Below are 19785 nucleotides of genomic sequence, written 5' to 3'. Positions count from 1 at the left end.
GGGTTTCATTACAGATTTTGTGCCCTCAGCTTCATATGTGGTGTAGTAATTATACCCTTTCAGCAACATTGTGCTCCCATCACGGGGATTTCTCCCAGTAGAAGACTGGGATCCAATGTTGCAGTGACACTATGTAAAGGGGTAAAACTGTAAAGCAGTTTCGCTGATGCTCTGTTAATGTTGTGCTGTGTTGATGCCTTCTCTCCCCATCTGGAAGACCCCGGCTGGGCCGGCTACTCCTGAAAACAGAAAGCCCGGGCCCAAACGAGTGAGGATCTCCATGGCGGTAAGATTGTCTGCCGCCTAGAGACTGTTGCTTAGTAACCGTTGCCTTGCGACACGCACGTAGTGAGTGCTGGACCAAAATATTTGTGGTGCACCAGTCAAAGCATTAGAGTGGCTTTGCAGAGAGAGCGAGAGGAAGTGTGTGTGAGAGAGAAGGTGATGAAGGTTTCATCAGCGTTTCAACATCAGTGTTAAACCAAATGTTTCATCAGCTTTCACTCTAAACTGCTGTTAATGCTCGTTGTGCGTGCGGTGGTGGTGTCATGGTGTGTTTTGGAGAACTTAGTTTGTGTTCATTTTAAGGTGCTTAATGTTAATGGTGTTGTCAGTGTATGTTAATCTGTGTACTGGTTCAGTGTGTGACCCATGAACCAAACTTTTCTTTCACCTTTGCCTCTGAAACATCACATCTAAGTGAGTCATTGGGTTATAGCTCAGGATATCAGGTTAAGACCCTAACGAAGATGAAGATGAGGAGGCAGCAGGGAGAGTTTCAATGACTTAATGACAAACATGATTTATCACTTGAGTCCAAAAGCAGGCAGGTAACAGAAGTTAACCCAACACAAACTAGAAATACTGATAACTGGAAACAAAACTAAAACACTAGGAGCAAGGGCAGGAATGAAGCCAGATGACAAAGGAAGGAAAATAAAACTCAATTCAGCAAATACAAACAAACCAACAAGGGAACTGGCTAGTATAAATAGGGAGTTATTAATGGGGAAGTGGGAACAGGTGGCTGCAGGGCTAACGAGGGACAGGTGACACTAATCAGGGCGCGGAAGACAATCAAAACTGGCGGGAAAACACAAGGCAGGAAGTAAAGTGATCTTAAACTAACAAATTAAAACAGGAAACACTAAACCTGACCGAGTGACATTAAAGCAAACGAAACATATTATGACAGTTATATTCTACATACTACCCTCGTGACACCAGCAGAGACGGATCATCCCCTCATATATTCTCCCTGTGTAATGTGTATGTGCTGGTACACTATGGAGTGTACACAATGGTGTGATCGTACTTTGTGTATATAAACTTTTGTGTGTATAAACAGGGACAATGTATGTCTTATTAAATTTTTTTCTTGTAGGACTCTACTGAAGTGGAAGATGGCATGACACCATCAGACGTGAGACCTACACTAACAGAAAATATGCAGAAATGAATATTACAACTCAAGGTTTGGAGGTTTTATTGTCGTGTCATCATTCTCGTTGCAGATAGCAGAGTGGGAGGAGCAGCAGCTCGACGAGCCGGTGGATTTCAAGAACTGCAAGATTGATCCCGCTCCCTTCCAGCTGGTGGAGCAAACATCTCTGCATAAGGTATCAACAAAAAACACCCTGAGCTTTTTACCATTGTAGCCTGTTTTCCTCATCATATGATATAAATATCTTAAAAAATGCCCTGAAAATGTACCAACCTTGTGTATTTTTACCATAGTTTTTCATTTGACAATATATGTAGCAGTGACCTCACTGACTCCAGTTATAAGTATAAAATATGTGATATTACACACACTCGGTGCTTTCAAAATTTAGTTTAGTCGAGTTTAATGTCCTCTCTGGTGTTATGGTGCCTTCAAATGAGGTCGTGTTTACCGCGTTCACGAGAAGAGTCCATATGAACGCCCCCCTCTTGTGGTATTCACAACTTCGTAAGAGGAAAGTTTCTGAAAGCTCACGAGTTCACGATATGTGACGTGTTCGTTGACGTCAGAAAAGGCAGAGACCATGGGAGTTAATTTTTCAGTGCATAATAAGTGAATATATTGTAATTTTAGTCATATATTGTTGTTTTTTTCGTAATTTTATAATATGTCTGAGGAAAATGTTGATATTCCCAACGGCATCATCGTTTTCCTCTGTCATCAAATAAATAGATATAAAGTGCTGTGTGCTGAGGCAGCAGGCTGACTTCAGAAAGTAGTTGTCCTTACATATTAAGATTTTTTTATATATGTTTTTCTTTGCACAGGGGACTCTGTATCTTATAACAAATTAATCACAACCTCTGCACATGTACAGTATGTACGATGCACACAATCACCCTCTTTCTACCGGCTGAGAAGGTAAAAGACGGACCTCACCTTCAGCGCAGTTTGACCTTGAATGGTTTCACTTTCATGTGATTACACACATTCTGTACATATATTTTTTTTATTGCCAGGTGAAACAGTAAAGTTGGTCCCTGGCACCTTCTTTTAATCTATGTATCTCAAACAAAATGAAAAATAAGGGCAAGCTATGATTGGCGTCCGAAGTCTCACAGCAAGAATTTATGACCCTAGGATCGCCTAGTCTGACACAGTGACCATCTCAAAAGGCAAAAAATATCATATTGTCTGGTCCTGGTATAATAATTTCCATAACGTGATCCAAAATGCAAATGAACCCCCTCTCCGAGTCTGTATCCAGGTCATGACCCATCTCTCCTCCTCCACAGACCCACACTATCTTCTCTCTGCTGGGTCTGGATCACGCCTATGTGACCAGCATGGGACGACTGGTTGGAGTGGTCTCTCTCAAAGAGGTGCTTCCTTTAATTGTTAAAGCTTCTGATAGAGATTTTCTCTTTCTGTATATGATCATTAATGCTCACCTCTCTCTCCCTTTTCTTTCTGTTGTCCCTGCCGGCTGTGTCTCTGTATCTCCAGCTGCGTAAGGCCATAGAGGGCTCAGTGACAGTGACTGGAGTAAAAGTGCGCCCTCCGTTGGCCAGTTTCCGTGACAGTGGGAACAGCACAAACGTATCCGGGGTCACAGAACTACACAAGCTGTGCATCCGCCACAGGGGGCTCTCGTTGCCACGGGAACCCAAACCTCCAGAAGTGGTGGAACAGCCGGATCTCCCGTACAAAGAGATCCCAGTCAACTTCTCGGACCAAACAAATTTGCAGTTTGAAACCAGCCCCGGCGACGTCTCAAGTCAGTCGTCGGAGCTGGTGCTCCAGGAGAGTCCCTCTTTCACCGAGGAACCGTCAGAGTTTACTTTTGACTGCAGCCCCTCCCACACTGAGGAATCAGAGCTGGCCTGTGACTATGACCCCCTCACCCACACCCCTGAGCCGGACGACACACAGCAAGAACAGAGGAGTCCATCTCTGAACAAGGACCAATCAGAACCTGAGAGAGAGGTTGTCCCCGCCCACACTAAGGATCAGTCAGAATGACCAGAGGAGATCCATACTGTCGCCTCATGAATGTTGACGTTTCTTACATTTGTAGAGGTCACTCTCACCTCCAGGTCCAGCCTAGATACCTGTGTTTCTAACGTTATTGTGAGTGAGCGAGTGGGAGTGAGCATGGGTAGATTCATTATTGTGTTTCAAGCTGTGCAAATGTCTGTTTTTAAAGGATGAAGCTGGTTTTATTCTATATTTTTTATCACTGTCAACAAATCCCATGAAAAGAACAAAACCTACAACAGGTTTGTCTTGTCTCTTTCTGACTGTGGCTCTTTGATTCCTGTTGAAGGCGCAAATCTTTAAAGAGGAACACCACGGACTTTAGGCATCAAAGTCTGTGTACAGGTGCTGTGAATGGGGGGTCCTGTCAGGAACGGCATCCAGCGTAAAAGCTATGCCTAACCAAATATGCGGATCATAAAATCAGATCTCAGATGATCCGCTTTGGCGACCCCTAATGGGAGCAGCCAAAAGACAAACAAAGACCAACAGTCTGTGTACAGGTGTTAGGGAAGTAAGTTACATAAAGCCTTTTGTTGCTCCAGTGGAAGCTGTGTAAATCTGATAAATTGACTCAAATGATGTCACTATAGGCTCAGCGATGGTTAGGTTTGAAGACTATAACTTTGAAAATTAAGACAAAAGTTCGGGGGTGTGGAGTTAGAAAGAAGTGAGCTTACCAGACTTCTGTAGCTCCTCATCTCTGCTTGAGGCTAGTATCTCGACACACCTAAATCTCCTGGCTGTTTGAAATAGCATACTACATACTGAGTCGGTATGTTCAGCATACTGCCTACTAAAGTAATGATTAAGCAGGCAGCAGACTCTTCACACTGAAGTAAACTCAAGCAATACATCTTCGCTGCATCACATGACTCTATTGTTAAATGAAAATTGATTATCACAAATCAACGTTACCTTTTCCACTCAATTATTAAATATCTAAGTGTTAAATATGTTTCCTACAGTACATTATTTTCCTCTTAACTGTACCTTAATGTCACTCACCATCATTCATAGTTATTTTATCCCACGGTCAATTATTTTAACTGTCTGCCTTGCAGTCTGCCATCGCACAGTCTGAAGAGACGTAATGCATTTTTTGGGGCGGTTGAATATGTCCAGTAAGCTCACGTCTCACACTCAGAAATTCTTGTTCCTCTAGTATACATCCGGGCACAGAATCCTCATACTATGCAGTTGGAACGCACTACATACTCAATTTTACATCATACTTAGTATGAATAGTATGTTAGTATGAGATTTCGAAACACAGCCGATATCTTTGGTTCTGCTGCATCAATTTTGACCTTTTTTTTTTTTTTAAGCTGACAATTGTGAGACTGATAATAAATATTTAGTTTACCTGAGTTTGAATTTGCCGTTTTGGAGCGTTCGATCACATCACCTGATGTTCATCAACGGATGAAAGTTTGCTCAGTTGGCCCTTTTCACAGAAGCAACAGTGATAGCAGGGTAAACACAGGTGTAATTAATACAATCAATTATGATCCCACTTTATTTTAGTGTGTCACAGCCATTCCAGTGAGCCAGCATACACAAGGTCAGGGCCCTGGCCCACCTAAATGGATCATCAGCTTAACAGTTGAGTTGAAACTGCAGTTTTCAAGGTCAAGAATGACCTTTGAAACTCAATTTTCATGACAACTAAGCAAACTCTGATTAGGTGATATAATCAAAAGCTTGAGAACTTCTAATAATGGAGGTGAGATTAAGTCTTTTCCTATAACAGCTGCACACTGTAGGTTATATTAGTCAAACAAGAGTAAAAAGTGCATTTGTTCAGCCGCAGATTTGGTGCTCTAGTGAGCAGAAGGATGGTGTTTGTGGGATTTGACTCTGAAATAAACCACAATGTTTATTGTAATGAAGGAACGTGTCACTCATTTATAGTGTTTCTTGGAGCTCTATGGCACAGACGAATAAACTATAGCAGGCAACACTAGTTTGGTCTTTTCATAGGGTTTGTTGACAATAAGAAAAATATAAAATATCGCCAGCTGTATCTTTTAAATGTGTGTGAGACTTTTTGACATGTTCCTCACCATGCTCAGATCTGGTCCCAACTCTTAAAGGAACAGTGTGTAGTATTTCGGGAGATCTATTGGCATAAATGGAATATAATATTAACGTAAAGTATGTTTCTTTAGTGTATAATCACCTGAAAATAAGAAACATTGTGTTTTCATTACCTTAGAGTGAGCCCTTCATATCTACATATGGAGCGGGTCCTCTTCCCAGAGCCGGCCGCCATGTTTCTACAATAGCTCAGAATGGACAAACCAAACGTTGACTCTAGAGAGGACCGGCCATTTGTGATTTTTGCGTCGGCCACCGTAGTTCTCCTCCACGCTTGGCACACGGGAGAAGCTTCAGTTGGTTGCAATCTGCAACCTCGCCACTAGATGCCGCCAGATCCTACACACTGAACCTTTAAACATACTTTGAGTCTTCATGCCAAAATAACATCCTGTAAACTTCAATCACATTACAAGAAGGGGAAAAAAATCGCACACAAATAACGGAGTGGGAACAATAAAAGAAAGCACAGAAGAACAATTATTCTAACGAGCACATGATGGTATGAAGTCAAACTACTACTTATTCACTAGCACTGGACTAATACTTCCGAGGTCCAGAAGTAGTGGCTAATAATATTAAGATATAGTGGTTATATGTTGGCTGATAAGCAATACATTTACAGTAATAATGCAGTAAAAGATGGTTTAATAGCAACAGTGGCATCATTAGTTTGTCCAGACTCCATTGTTTACAACACATATCATTATTTACATTTTACTACCAAATATTGGTGTCCATATCAGCCCCCGAAATCCCCAAATCAGCTGGGATCTACTGTTTAAAGACAGCTTCCAAAGGTCCGCCAAGCTTAGTACAGGGCTCCAAAAGATGGTGAGGCACATTGTAATTATCATGAGTATAATTTACTGCACATATAGCCTTGTTTGGCTTTAAAGGGGCTGATTCAATAAGGGAAATGTCAGTCTTGTCACTTGAACTGCCTCCGCGTTTTCTGCTATTGTGTGTTTAACACGTTTCTGGCACGATAAAGGAACAACACTTGAGCTTGGAGTGAGAGGAAGATGCTGGGTGTTGTACAGAGCACACAAACACACTGATACGCACACATGTAGATATTAACACCGTGATATGTGACACGTCTCTCTTATGACAGAGTACATTTAATCCAGCCTGGCCTCTAATGCAATGTTGAGAGATGTAACTACTCTATGAAGCACAGTGTGATACCTACGGCGATGTTGTAGAGAAAAAGTGTGTGTGAGTCCTTGTTACAACCCTCAAATGGATGTTTTAGCTTCACGGTGTTGCATTTTTGAGCCATGTTTCAATCTTATGTGATACCATTGCAGCACACCTACTCATTTTTTGTCCGTGTAAACATTTGTGCAACGATTTATTAACTTTTCGTTTGCATATAGAATGTGAATTAGTGCTCGCCATATATATATATAAGGAGTTAAATGTAGAGAGTGTATAAGCTAATTTGCAGCGTATCTAGTTAAGCAATAAGTCTGTAGTATCTCCCTTTATATGGCACTGGCCTGTATATGCTTTGTACATATGAAAATACACGGATGAGATCTATACGTACATGCTGTTGTACATAGGAGAATTATGCATTTGAAATCCAACAGCCATTGTTATTTTTCAGAGAACATGAAATTGTTTTTGTACATGAGTGAATGATTAAATTAAAAAACAAGAGAAGTATGTTCAGTTTTGTGTTTGTGGAGAAAAAAAAGACTTCTTTAAAAAGAAAATCATATTTATATTATTAGCAGGACATTCAGACATTCAGTATCAAACATAGCCCGACCCACATGACACAGCATGACCCAGAAAAAAAAACAACACTACAAAATATCCATAGAAAAACCAATGCAACACGTCACAAAAATGTACAAAACTCAGTTTGAACAACAGCTTTACATTCTGGTTGAACTCTCCAATACACTGTGTTATACTGTTTACAACAGATAAACGGTGGAGCGAGATCAGTACATGAAAGGCCTGGAGGATGAGAGGACAGAAGGCAGCGAGTGGAGAGGAGATGATCTGGGGAGGAAGAGGAGGAGGAGGCGGAGGAGGCGGTGGGAGGTAAACAGTGAAAGCAGAATAGATTATGTCATATCCACACAGACTCAAAGAGACATAAAGATGGACAACACATCACATCAAATCCTCTTTCTTCTCCTCTACATCATCCCTCTCCTCCTCTTCGTCGAAGGACGCCACTCCGGAGGAGGCCCGGTCGGAGAAGAAGCTCCTCCGGCTGGAATGCCACGCTCTGAACTCGTGAAACACGCTGCCTTCCTCCTCCTCGTCCTCCTCTTCCTCCTCTCCGGGAGACTCGGAGTGAGAGGTGGAGTAGCAGGAGTCGAACCTGCTGCTCCTGGCCCGGGGCCTCCACTCGGGCTTGTGGTGGATGCAGACCTCGCTGTGTTGCTCCTGCAAAAGAGGCGGCTGCTCCTCCTCGTGACCATCCAGTCTCTCATCCTCTTCCAGGAAGGGACTCATGCAGTCGCTGGGTAAAGAAGGTGAATTGGTCTGGGATGAATGTGGGTCATTGTGAGACGCAGGCCTACCACAGAGCAGACTGCCGGAGCACAGGGGGCTATCGGAAGGCGGTGCCTCGCCGCCTTCAACCTCAGGCTGGCATGGCGCTCCGCTGATAGGACCGGACGTGGCGGCGTCTGAGGGAGGAGCAGAAAGTCAGAACACCTGGAGATGGATGGGTAATGGAGGGGAGGGGATGGGAAGATGAGGCGTTTTGTCAGTGATGATGCAGTTATGAAGTGATGAAATGAACAAAAAGGCGGCGACTGCGTGTACCTGCGCTCTGACTGGAGACGGTTTGAGTCTGCTCGTTGGTGTGGGAGTCCTCATCGTTGGAGTCGTCCTCGTCGTCGTCATCTATAGACGCCCAGGCACGCAGCTTAGCCTCGGCGATGGCGAACTGCTCAGCCACTCCTAGCAGGAACACAGGCCCGATAAATGAATGAGCCCTTCAAATGAAAGAATAGTTGTGTGTGTCTACCTTTGACCAGTTACACCCACGGGTGATTTTCTTTTCTTGATTTATTTGATGGAAACATTTAAAAAAAATAGAAAGGATTTAAGGAAAGTCTGAAAAAAAGCTTTTGCTTTTGTATCCTGCTAATCATCTCTTGATGCCTCAGATTTGTCATGTGACTTGTTAAAGATGATCACTGAGGGGAGTGTTTTTGTCACTACATCAATATCTATATTAAAGGTTGGAATAATAATGCACCCGTCTTTTTTAGAAGTTCAGTTGTTTCCATATTGCTGGTTTTTACTGAATATTTTATGTATGTATGACATTGTTTTTAATATGTCAATCTGTGTTAGGAAAAAGTTTATGTCAGACTAAGCCAAAAGTAGGGCTTTATAATCTGCAGAGTATTTGCTTGATAATAGTGTTATCTATAAAACAAAACGCCCATCACAATTTCCCGGAGCCCAGGGTTACATCTTCAAATTATTAATTTTGTTTTTTGCTTGAAAAGTGACTCAAACTATTTTTTATTATTTAAAAAAATAAATATATTTTATATTTTGTTTTATTATTTTGTATTTATCAATATTTAAATTATCATTATTACTGTTGTTAATATGAAAAACATATATTTATTGATGTTATACATTCAAAACATTGTACATACATCACAGAACCTTCCCTCAAATTGAACATACGGTAGTCTATATAATAATAATAATAATAATAATAATAAATCACTTGGAAATAAATAAATAGCTAAACATAAAGTTAAAAAGAATATATATATTTATTATTGTTATTTATTTATATTACTGGTATTATTATTATTATTATTAATAAAAACTATTTTTTTTACCTCATTGTTTTCTGCTTCCTGTGTATTGTATTGTATTATTGAGTTTTTAGAGGGAATATGTTGTACTGTTCTCGCATATTTGAAAACTTTAAAATAAAGTATTCAACAACAAAAAAAGAAAAATGACTCAAACGATTAATTGATTATTAAAATAATCAACTTAATATCTTTTCCATCTAATAATCGATAAGTTGACTAATTGTTTCAGCTCTTGTCACAAGCTTTTTTGAAAAGTGTCCTTATTTTGGAGCATTGATCAAAGTGTTAAGAAAAAAGACTTTATGATGTACATGATGTACAGTCACTATGAATGCACCTTCCTTCCCTCAACTCTCTCTCTCTCCCTCTGTCTTGATCAAACCACGCCGATGTCACCGGCGCCAGAGAGGATGAGTCACAGCCAAACAACAGGAGCTGTTGTACCATTGGTGGGCAGTGAAGTGTTCTGGGAGAGTGTCTAATAGGCCACCATCTGCTGCCAAGACAAGCCGTCACCCAAGAGACAGCGTGGTGGGCGGAGCGGACCGCTGACATACAGGACTTTTATTGGATTAGGTGCATGACAGAAGGTGCGTCCCTGCCAGGAGATGATGCTGGAGCTAAACCAAGCTAAGTAAGAGGATGCACGTGCCCGTAAAAGCAGACAGTAACAGCGAGTTACACAGTGAAAGCTGGATACAAAAAGGTCCCAGCAATGAATACCTGCAGCAAACCGGGCTTCCTTCTCTCCTTCAGTCAGATGGCAGTAGGAGCTGAAGTGGGCGGCTGGCGGCGGGTCTGCAGGTTTGGGCCAACCTTTCCACTCAATGAGGTGGGCGACCCGGCCCTGAGCCAGGGAGGTGGGCTTCGTCACATGGTCCCTCACTGCCTGAGAGATACCTGCACACAGAGAGGTGGAGGTCAAGACATTTAATCAGAATTTAAAGGTGCTATTGATAACATTGATATCATTCAGCCACTAGATCTCGCATTCACCCTCCCATGTTCCATTGCATTTACTTTACAACAAGTGGTTGCCAGGCACTTACCATCAAACTCAGTTTTTTCCGCACTAACTGGCAACTTGATCGCTGACGACACAGAGATACCATGTGATACTACGCGATACCAACGTTGTTATAATATTGGCTCACAAGCTTTGTTGGAAGTGGTCAGATATCTTCCATAGAAATAAATTAAACATTCATTTTGGACAACATTTTAAATGATTAATTCACAATCATAATAACTTTTTTTTAGGAAAAGCCAAACTTTTAACTGGCACCTTTCCAAAAGCTCTGTGGATGTATTTTTTTTTTATATTTGTCTACATAAAATTGTTATCAATAAGAGCTTTAAAAACACAAAAAGTACAAAAGGTTATTACCATTTAAGGAGGATCTGGCATATGCTGCAAACTCCTGGATGCCAACACTTTTCCTTGAGTCTGCTGGAGATTTTCCTGACTTTGGAATCATTTCACTCTCCTCAAATTTCACCTGCAAGACAGATTTGATTTGAGTAAACCTCCTTGTTTTGCACCAATGCACGAAAGCAGCAAACAACGTGTTTTGTCCACATTTGTGTCACATCCAGCACTTTCAGTATTCCACAAAACAGTAAATGTTTACTTTGCCAATATTTACGCTGGGAGAAACATTCTAATAGCATCTCAATGAAAAGCTCAAATCCAAACATGAATCACAGGACAAACATACTGACAAACACACGGCTGTGGCTTCCGTGCCAAAATAAACGCTTCATCCCAAACTGCTTTAGAAAAACACTTTCCCTACCTCTTCCTCTCTTTGCCTCTCCCTCCATTCTCTACGCCTGGATCTAAGCCTCATCGTGGACATGCAGAGACGATGTCACAAGCGCAGCGAACCAACACAACTAAAAGTCACACAGCTTGGGTTTACTGGTTTAAACCACAAGGCAGACAAGCAAACAGCTATGCCCTACATTAACTGCACAGATGTTAAAGCCACAGTAAGCCACAGTGAAACCGGTTAGAATGGTTGGGGTTGAGGCCAGTGGTGACAGTCTACAGACATATATGGCGCGTGACCGGCTCCGGTAAGCAGCTCCAGCCAGGCCATCTCACCCCAAAGCTGCTGATCCCTATTAAAAGTGATACTGCTACCCAACTTACACCACGTCCAAAACAAATACACACTTGGCTGCACCCAGCAGGTCTGGTGGGTCAGCTAAATCTGCTGGAGCTGCTGGGAATAGGTCCTGTTTTTAGGGCAGGTGAGTGTTTCAACAAGCAGGAAACATGTTGCATAAACTCTGAGCATGTGCACAACTTGACAGACATCCTTTTAAGCAGATCGGCTCCCAAAGCAGCTAAGGGAGAAGAGGCTCCTGACTGTGTTTAAAGGCTTACGCTAAAGTGACAATAGTGACAGTAAATGTGTGTCAGAGGCACACAGGCAGGTAGGGAGCTCGGAGGCAGTGATATGAAGCCCGGGTGACGTTCAACACTCCTCAGAGGTGAGCTTCAGCTGCAAAACACACCGCAGACGTCACTCATGCGCCACGCTGATAAACACACACTTGTTCAGCATGGGGAGACTCAGGCTATGTTCCAAATCGCATACTTTTTCTTTTTACTTTCAGTACATACTGCAGCTGCCCTTACAAAGTATCTACAGTTGCATGCAGTATGCATACATCTGGGCATATTACTTCGTCAACATTGCGCCTTGAACTTTCACCCTTTTGCTCATATCTGCTGAGCAGAGGATTGTGGGTCAAAATAGCTGGGAAAACATGCTGGCTTGAATACTGTAGGAGGACATCCTGGCATTTTTGGCATTCTGCATTTGACATACTATGTATTGGGACATACTAAATCTTTTTCTGGCATACTACATAGTATGGTAGTATGGGGATTGGAACGCACAGATTTCAGCACCATGGATGTCTCACACACTTTAATAGGCTACTCTATCAAAAAGTAAGCACAACTACAAACCAAGTATTCTTTTCTGTAAGCCTATAAAGCAAGAATACTTAATTATACTTGTCTTAAGTATATCTCGAGCACAAGATTAATTACAAATAGGCCTACAGGAAATGTTAGTCAACTGATGAAAACTACAATTTGTGTTGTATATTTATAGTGTGTTGTGTTTACTGTGTTGTTTCATATGATTATTTTAACCAGTGTAAAGTGTCTTTGAGTTCTATGAAACTATACTATATAAATAAAATGTATTATTACTATTTTTATAAATGGTTTAAATAATTAATTCACTGGTTCCAGCTTCACAAATGTCTGCTTTTTGTGTTATCTATCATTGTAAACTGAATATCTTTGACTGTTGTTTGAACAAAAAAATGGCTATTTTCACTATTTTCTAACCTTTATAGATTATATCACTTATCGAGGAATAACTGACAGGAGAATAAATAATGAAAATAATCATCAGTTGAATGTTTTGAGACCGTTTCCTTCTGATACTTGCCCTTTTTCTCTTTTTTTTTTTTTTTTTTTAAAAACCCAGCACACCTGCACATTATGTGTGCAGGTGTGCTGGGTGTTGCTTTGCTTTTAAAAAAACTCCCACTTCAACATGGTGATTGCCAGCTGACAAAATGCTGCTAATTGCCATTCATCCTCAACATCAACATGTGTAGCAGCGCTGGCAATTGTGATGCTTAAAGGGATTGTTTGTAACTTTGTACACGTATAAATCTACCGGGTCGGTTTCCCATGCGCGCTCGCGTGTGGCTACGCTGTTCAGACTCAGACTCCAACACAAACTACACGGAAGCACCAAAACCGCAAAGTTATATCTAGTGAAGCCCGTCTTGCAAAACAGTGTCAACTCTTCCTGCTCCAGCCCCCCAATCACGGCAAGAAGACGCGAGGGATACCGTAGCTTTGGTCTCCAGGGCCGGAGTCTCTGCTGTACTCTGCTCCTCTGCCTTCACTCACACACCGCGCGCGTTCTTGCACTCCACTCTTACGTGCATGCGTGCACACTCCACACTACAGAAGAGTTAGTTTAGCTCTGAGAATATCTAGTGAATGTATCTAGTGGACGTTTGTGCAGAAATAACTGCTGCAGCTCCTCCAGACCAACAGAGGTTCCTCGTGTCTTGTGAAGTGATGGGGCTCCGCAGCGAGAAGCGTTATCGTCTACGGCCGGGTGCCGGTGTCTCCCTGCGGCCGCGGTCAGGAGGCTGAAGCAGGAAAAGCCAACACTAGGATCAGCAGTGATTCATGGAGAGACCTTCGTCAGGTCAGCTAACATTACTGCCAAGCAGCTGAAATATAGTGATATTGTGGTTTTAGCTGACGTGTGTCGCCTCACTGTTTTGAGTGATGCTCGTTAATGTCTATGTAGAGCGAGCACAAGCGCGAGCCCGACGCTTTCGTTGACTTAACGGCCACAGGTGTCGCTGTTAACAAGCATTTCTGATTCTTACAAACAGTCCCTTTAAAGTCCTTTTTTTTCATGAGGTGTTTTTATTATTCTGTCCACCCCCCTGCAGAGCTGCAGTGTGTATGAACATGACTAAAAATGTCTAACAATGACTTATATAGGACAAACAAGTGGGATCGGGTTGACTGCAGCCAAACATCTTGTATCTGGCATGAATGGAGGGAGCTGCTGCAGATGTTTTTCTTTTTCTTTTTTCTCAGGAAATTCAAGCAACAGAAAGCGACACGCTGACGGCTGAATAATAATAACATCACCCCGCCATTGATGGAGATGGAGATGGGTGCAGGCCTGCAGCCTACAATTATGGGGAAAATAACGCACGAAAGGCAAGGATGCAGTTACCAGGCAACCTCTGAAGTCTCCATCTGCATACCAATAGCTCCATATACCTGCATCGGATAAACACCACAGAGATGCCAAGAGCTCTCCTCTCTGTATACGCACCCTCACAGCTCTAACGATGCCTGTAATGACCCCCAGTCTCTCTCCTCTCTCTCTCGGTACCTACCTGTAAGTCGGACTCATCATAATGCGCTTAATTGTCTCCAATCCGATCAACAGATGATACCGCATCAAGAAGGCTCTGCAGCGGATCATTAAAGCCACTCAGTCGGCGGAAACATCTCCCTAACTCCTGCAGCAGCATCAGGGTCTCCTCCAGCGCAGACGCACATTTGTTGCTCCTCGGTATTTGGGTTACAACATAGGCTGTCCAAATGTCTCCCGATGGCAAGCGTCATCAAACGCAAGGCGGTGTCACATCCTATCTCCTCCTCCTCCTCCTCATGCAGCCAAGATCAAGATACAGGAACCGCAGATGTTTTTCACTTGGCTTCTTCTTTTAAACCATATAAATATATATATATAGTCTAGTGTAGCGCAGTCATTTGGTAAACACACTCAACAGGACGCATGCGGGTCAGTATTTATACAAATTTAATTTATACAAATTTCTTTTTGAAAAAATTTAAATTAAAAAAAAAAAAGTTTAAAAAAAAAAAAAAAAAAAAAGTTTTAAAATAAAAATAAAAAAAATTAAATTTAAAAAATGTTTTTTAAAATTTAAAAAAAAATAGGTATTAAATTAACCTAGTTTGACCGTTTGATCGGAGTCCGCGAGTGATTGACAGCTGCTCAGAAACGGCAGGCTCCAGCTCGGCTCTGATTGGTTGTTTCCCTCAGGTGTGGGAAATCTTGCAGATGCCATTTGGAGCACCGGAGGACACAGAGGACACAGAGGCACATGATTTTTTTTCAGATTACCTGTCTCATGTACTACTGTCAGGATGTAGAGACAGTTTTATAAAAATATATTTTTTTAATCATATTTGCTCCAATTCTACCCACTGCTGCTTTAAAGGGAGATTTGTCAAGTATTTAATACTCTTATCAACATGGGAGTGGACAAATATGCTGCTTTATGTAAATGTGTATATATTCATTATTGGAAATGAATTAACAACACAAAACCATAACAAATATTGTCCATGAACAATCACAGGTACTGCATTTAACATAAAAAGTATGCTCAAATCATAACATGGCAAACTGAAGCCCAACAGGCAACAACAGCTGTCAGTGTGTCAGTGCGCTGACTTCACTATGACTTGCTCCAAACTGCATGTGATTATCATAAAGTGGGCATGTCTGTAAAGGGGAGACTCGTGGGTACCCATAGAACCCATTTGCATTCACATATCTTGAGGTCAGAGGTCAACGGACCCCTTCGCCAAAATTGAGCACAAGTTCGGAGTGTTATTTAACAAAAAGATTACCAACAAGCCCCACATTCACTGTCTGTTGGTTTGTGTTCATTTTTATATACAAACACTCAAAAAAAAGTACCCCTAATAATCACCAATCACCAATAAGTGAACATTATCAGCAACATAACAGTGCTGACTGTATCTGGAACACCAGACAAAATATTAATGCTGAAATGATGAGCTGATTAATCAATACACTATTTTGATATTTATGTAATTTCTCAAGCAAAAATGATGAACATTTTCTGGTTCCAAGCAATAACTACTTAAATAAAGAAAGCAATATATATATATATATATATATATATTTAATAAATCTGCATCTGGACAACTGCCATTTCTGTAATGAGGACGCAAGAGAGGGAGGGTAGAGAGATATGATTGTTTCCCTCAAAGAAAAGAAAAAATAATAAAGATTTACCCTCATTGAGGATTGATTTGAGTCTGCCTCTCTGGCAATATTTTCTGCGACTCTTTGCAGCCGCCTGCAGAGCCCCTGCCTTGCCAAAAGGGGGCGGCAACTTTCAGTTTAGTCTTTTATTCCTAGTCAGACTCCTCATCCTCCTCAGCCTCACGGAGCCAGGTGAAGAAGGCGGTGACTGATCTCTTGGCCACACCTTTGCCTTTTTGCTCCGCAGGGTCTTTGCTGGCTTCCCATTCGTGGAAGGCCTCCTCTTTAATAACGTCTTCGTCGTACAAGACGTCAAAGAACATCCGCAGCAGGTCTGCAGAGACAGGATACAGAGGTCAATACTGATGTAGCATTGGTAAAGAAAAACAGTTGGCTGCAAGGGAGAAAAAAAGATGACACAATACAACCTCCTGCATAAATATAAGCCGTTTACTGTTTAGTTTGTGCTGCGTGTTGGTATTAATTGTCCTGTTTCATCAGCATCATAAAATTTAGACTCTTCCCTCGTCACGTCCCATTATTTTGCACCTTTAATTGAGAAATGGACTACAGTTAATCACAATTACAAAAGGCAGCTACACTGGTCAAATACCAATTAATACCAAGTGTCAGCATTCAGAGAGGTCTTCAGACAATCTGTCAAAGATCACGTCCAAACTGAGCTGCTTAAACTTAAATCACATCTTTTCCTCTCTCTGAAGTCACTTTCCCAACTACAGAACTCAATATAGGAATCAGCACAAACCATCACAAACACTCGAGTTAACTCTTTAGTGAGGAGTAAATTGAGACTTCAGACACATATCAATCCTCATTTTGTGTCATCAGCGACAGGTGAATGTGGCAAAAACTAAGGAACTGATAATTGATTTCAGGAAAGATAACGATAAACCGAAAACTAGCACTATACATGACATCTGGGAGTATCTGGGAACCTTGTTTGACTCCCAACTGAAGTTCAATGTGACCTGGCCAAAAAAGAATACACCTGCTGCGGAAGCTTAACTCATTTAAAGTCTGTAACACTATCTTAAGCATTTTTTATCAGTCATTTATTGAAAGTCTTTTAACTTTTTCCTTTATTTGTTGGTTTAATGGGTTGTCTGTGAATGACAGGAATAGTCTCAATAGTATCATTAAGGTCTGCTCCAAGATAATCGGAGTCCAGCAGAGAGACTTGAGCTCCCTCTGGGAGAAACACGTAGTCCAGAAAGCAAAAAAAATAGAAGTGCACTCGGAGAGCGCAGACCTCCGCCAAGGTAGGTCTCATGTACGTCGCAAAGCCTGTGGTGTTAATGCACAGGCTGAGCGGAGTTATTAAAAAAATTCCTGAAGTCGGATCATGATCCGGATCGCCACCAAAATCGAATGGATTGTTCATTGTGCCACACCCCACCCCTCTTGGAGTAATCGTCCAAATGGACAAAACCAACAAACCAACAAACCAACAAACCAACAAATCAACAAACCAACGCCGGTGAAAACATAACCTCCTTCCTATGCCTTCGGCCTTGATGGAGGGAATTATTAGCCAATCCGATCACGTCCTGTCCGGTGAATTCACTTTATTGCCCTCAGGCCGGTGCTACAAAGCGCCCACTAGGAAAACAAATCGCTACTTTGAGTCCTTCATTACTTCTGCTATCAGGCTGCTAAATGTTGATAGTAGCCTTTCTGAATGAATGCCTTATTTTGTTCTTAAACCACAATAGTCGCTTTACGTTTTGTTTTCTTCACATGGCTGGTAAGCCTATACATTCATTGAATGTAGTAATGTAAGTGCAATGTATAGAGTGTTTTTATTATTTGTTTATTCTATGACTATGTGATTTTTTATTCTTCGCCTGGTCCTCGTGTGAGTCGGTATGCACGGGGCCACACGAGGTGCCAGTGTGCATTTCTGCCCATAGACTGAGTTATTTATTTATTCACTTATCTATTGTCTTCGATATACTGGTGACTGCTGCTGTCTGTGAGTTTGAGAGTTTGTATATTGTCTGGGTAGATTGTAAAACCGAATTGCCCTTCTGGGATGAATAAAGTTGTCTGAATCTGAAACTTAATATTTTAGAAACGTATATCTCCTTTCAACCTTTTCGGGTAACGAGTATCACTATTATACAACATTTAACCACGACTAGCTCGAAATCCACAAAACCAGCCTGCAAATGAAGAAAATCTGAAAAGATTGCACGTGAGTCAATGGAGCAGAGCAGTATAGTTGTCAGATCCTGGTCACAGCTGGCCGAAGCTACGCAATAATTGGCCAGTCTGCATTTGAGGGGCGGGACTTAGCTAAGGGTCAATTCATTCAATTAATTAACATTTTTAATACCACCTCAAACTATGGGCTCAATAATGGCAATATTTGCATATTGAATTAACCTCAATAACAGTCAAAACCTGAAAGGTATGAGCTCAAACAACTTAAGCATATTTTTTTACAGGGCTACAGTTTGGTATTTGTTACTGATGACTCACTCGCTGGCTGCTCCATGTGCACCATCAGAGCCTGGAGGGCGTAGAGGGCCTGCAGCTCCTTCTGCTCATCAGACAGGTATCTATGCAGCAGTCTGGCTCTCTGGCCGATCTGCCGTGCATCCACCCTGTACGGGTTGTCACCTGAAACAAGGAGAGACAAACTCATCAACGGAGATAAAACTTCTTGTATGCCATGAAAAATGTTTACTTTACAGGGCTGCTAAACGAAATCACATATTGTGATTTGCGTTTCAACTATCAGAACATCGATATATCAGTTATACTGAAACATTTTAAACATGGAGAATTCATGCTGCTGCTGTGAGATGGAAAGACTAACAGTGGTGTCTAACAGACAAAGACATAGGATCATTTTAGCCCAAAACAGAGACGTTACTTTTTAATACTTAAAAGGGATGCTAATTTTGAAAAATGTTCTTAACCGATAAACGACCCTCGTTAATCGATTATGAGCCGTTAACCGACAAGATTTGTGCCTCGCATGCAGCGGTGCGCCAGCTGCAGTGTATGAGCACAACTGACAACTGAGTCCCCAGTTCACCCTCAGGAGAGTTACTGTAGCAGCCACGGTGCTGCATGTAGTGTCGCGGACATGCAGCACCTTTCCCAGTAAAAGTCTCCACCGCACATTAAGTTTAGTTTAGCAGGTTGTCAGCTGTGTGTCTGCCCGGCATAACTTTAGCGAGTGTCTGACAAACAGTGTGTATTTGTGCTACGTTAGTAGCTGTAGCATTGCCGGTGGCTTCGTGCTCACCGCCACCACACACATACAGTATGTCAGCGCGGCGAAACTTAAACGAGTGTCAGACAGGCGGCATGTGTGGCGGCGGTGAGTGTGGGGTTGTTGGTGGCGTTATAGCTGTGAATGTAGCAGTGTTTGTACAGTTTATTTGTTGGTGAATAAATGCTACAACTTCTCCGCTCCGCACCGCTCAAGCAAGCTCGAGAGACTGGAGCCAACTTCCTGTATCCTGCAACTGCGGCTTCGCCTTTTAAGTTGGGCTGTTAAGGTGGACCATTAACACTTTGTTCAACCATTTAACCGATAGCGTTAATCGGTTAAAATGTTTAATGTCGGTTAACGGTTAAACGGTTCATTATTAACATCCCTAATACTTACCTATGATGGCAGACTGACACAATGATGTCATCAGTGCTCGTACGAACTGGTTGGAAGCAGTTTGCTGCTCGTCCAAGTTAGCCTGAAAAAAGAAAGTTGAACAGAGGAAACATAAATGACTCATGC

The 19785-nt window shown here is 41.8% G+C and overlaps 3 protein-coding genes across 9 annotated transcripts in view; 1 reads left to right on the top strand and 2 right to left on the bottom strand.

Moving 5' to 3' along the window:
• The window catches only part of clcn2a (chloride channel, voltage-sensitive 2a), a 42169-nt gene extending 38449 nt beyond the window's left edge, over positions 1–3720 (top strand). For 5 of the 6 annotated variants that reach the window (XM_074651295.1, XM_074651294.1, XM_074651293.1 and 2 more), the window contains 5 exons: positions 218–286; positions 1385–1423; positions 1515–1619; positions 2740–2826; positions 2951–3720. In XM_074651295.1, the coding sequence (XP_074507396.1) occupies positions 218–286; positions 1385–1423; positions 1515–1619; positions 2740–2826; positions 2951–3466 (816 nt within the window). In that variant the 3' untranslated portion in view covers positions 3467–3720. The remainder of the gene's footprint in view (positions 1–217; positions 287–1384; positions 1424–1514; positions 1620–2739; positions 2827–2950) is intronic. The other variant, XM_074651296.1, reaches the window with a different exon arrangement.
• A 3559-nt stretch (positions 3721–7279) lies between these two features.
• On the bottom strand, positions 7280–16187 carry fam131aa (family with sequence similarity 131 member Aa). 2 transcript variants are annotated; one of them, XM_074651305.1, is made up of 5 exons: positions 16047–16187; positions 10787–10898; positions 10123–10299; positions 8378–8515; positions 7280–8238 (listed from the first exon to the last, which is right to left on the bottom strand). In XM_074651305.1, the coding sequence occupies exons 1-5, from the start codon at positions 16050–16052 to the stop codon at positions 7715–7717; spliced, it is 957 nt and encodes a 318-aa protein (XP_074507406.1). In that variant the 5' UTR covers positions 16053–16187; the 3' UTR covers positions 7280–7714. The 2 variants fall into 2 exon arrangements, with proteins under 2 accessions (XP_074507406.1, XP_074507408.1); XM_074651307.1 differs by lacking the exon at positions 16047–16187 and adding an exon at positions 14368–14663.
• Positions 14779–19785, bottom strand: part of LOC141777052 (eukaryotic translation initiation factor 4 gamma 1-like) — a 12622-nt gene continuing 7615 nt past the window's right edge. Inside the window, exons 16-19 of the mRNA XM_074650984.1 lie at positions 19660–19741; positions 18519–18659; positions 16104–16350; positions 14779–15859 (exon numbers count right to left, since the gene is read on the bottom strand). Coding sequence (XP_074507085.1) covers positions 16169–16350; positions 18519–18659; positions 19660–19741 — 405 coding nt within the window. The 3' untranslated portion in view covers positions 14779–15859; positions 16104–16168. The remainder of the gene's footprint in view (positions 15860–16103; positions 16351–18518; positions 18660–19659; positions 19742–19785) is intronic.

This window comes from Sebastes fasciatus, chromosome 11 (assembly GCF_043250625.1).
Source record: "Sebastes fasciatus isolate fSebFas1 chromosome 11, fSebFas1.pri, whole genome shotgun sequence".
In the NCBI taxonomy this organism is placed as follows: Eukaryota; Metazoa; Chordata; class Actinopteri; order Perciformes; family Sebastidae; genus Sebastes; species Sebastes fasciatus.
This window is presented reverse-complemented; position numbering and strand designations above follow the sequence as displayed.

Excerpts from the sequence above, each read along its gene's own strand:
- fam131aa (XM_074651305.1), bottom strand. Across the intron at positions 10,300-10,786 it reads TGCCAGATCCTCCTTAAATG|GTATCTCTCAGGCAGTGAGG; the intron begins GTAATAACCTTT and ends CTCTGTGTGCAG. Across the intron at positions 8,516-10,122 it reads GGAAGCCCGGTTTGCTGCAG|GAGTGGCTGAGCAGTTCGCC; the intron begins GTATTCATTGCT and ends TGTTCCTGCTAG.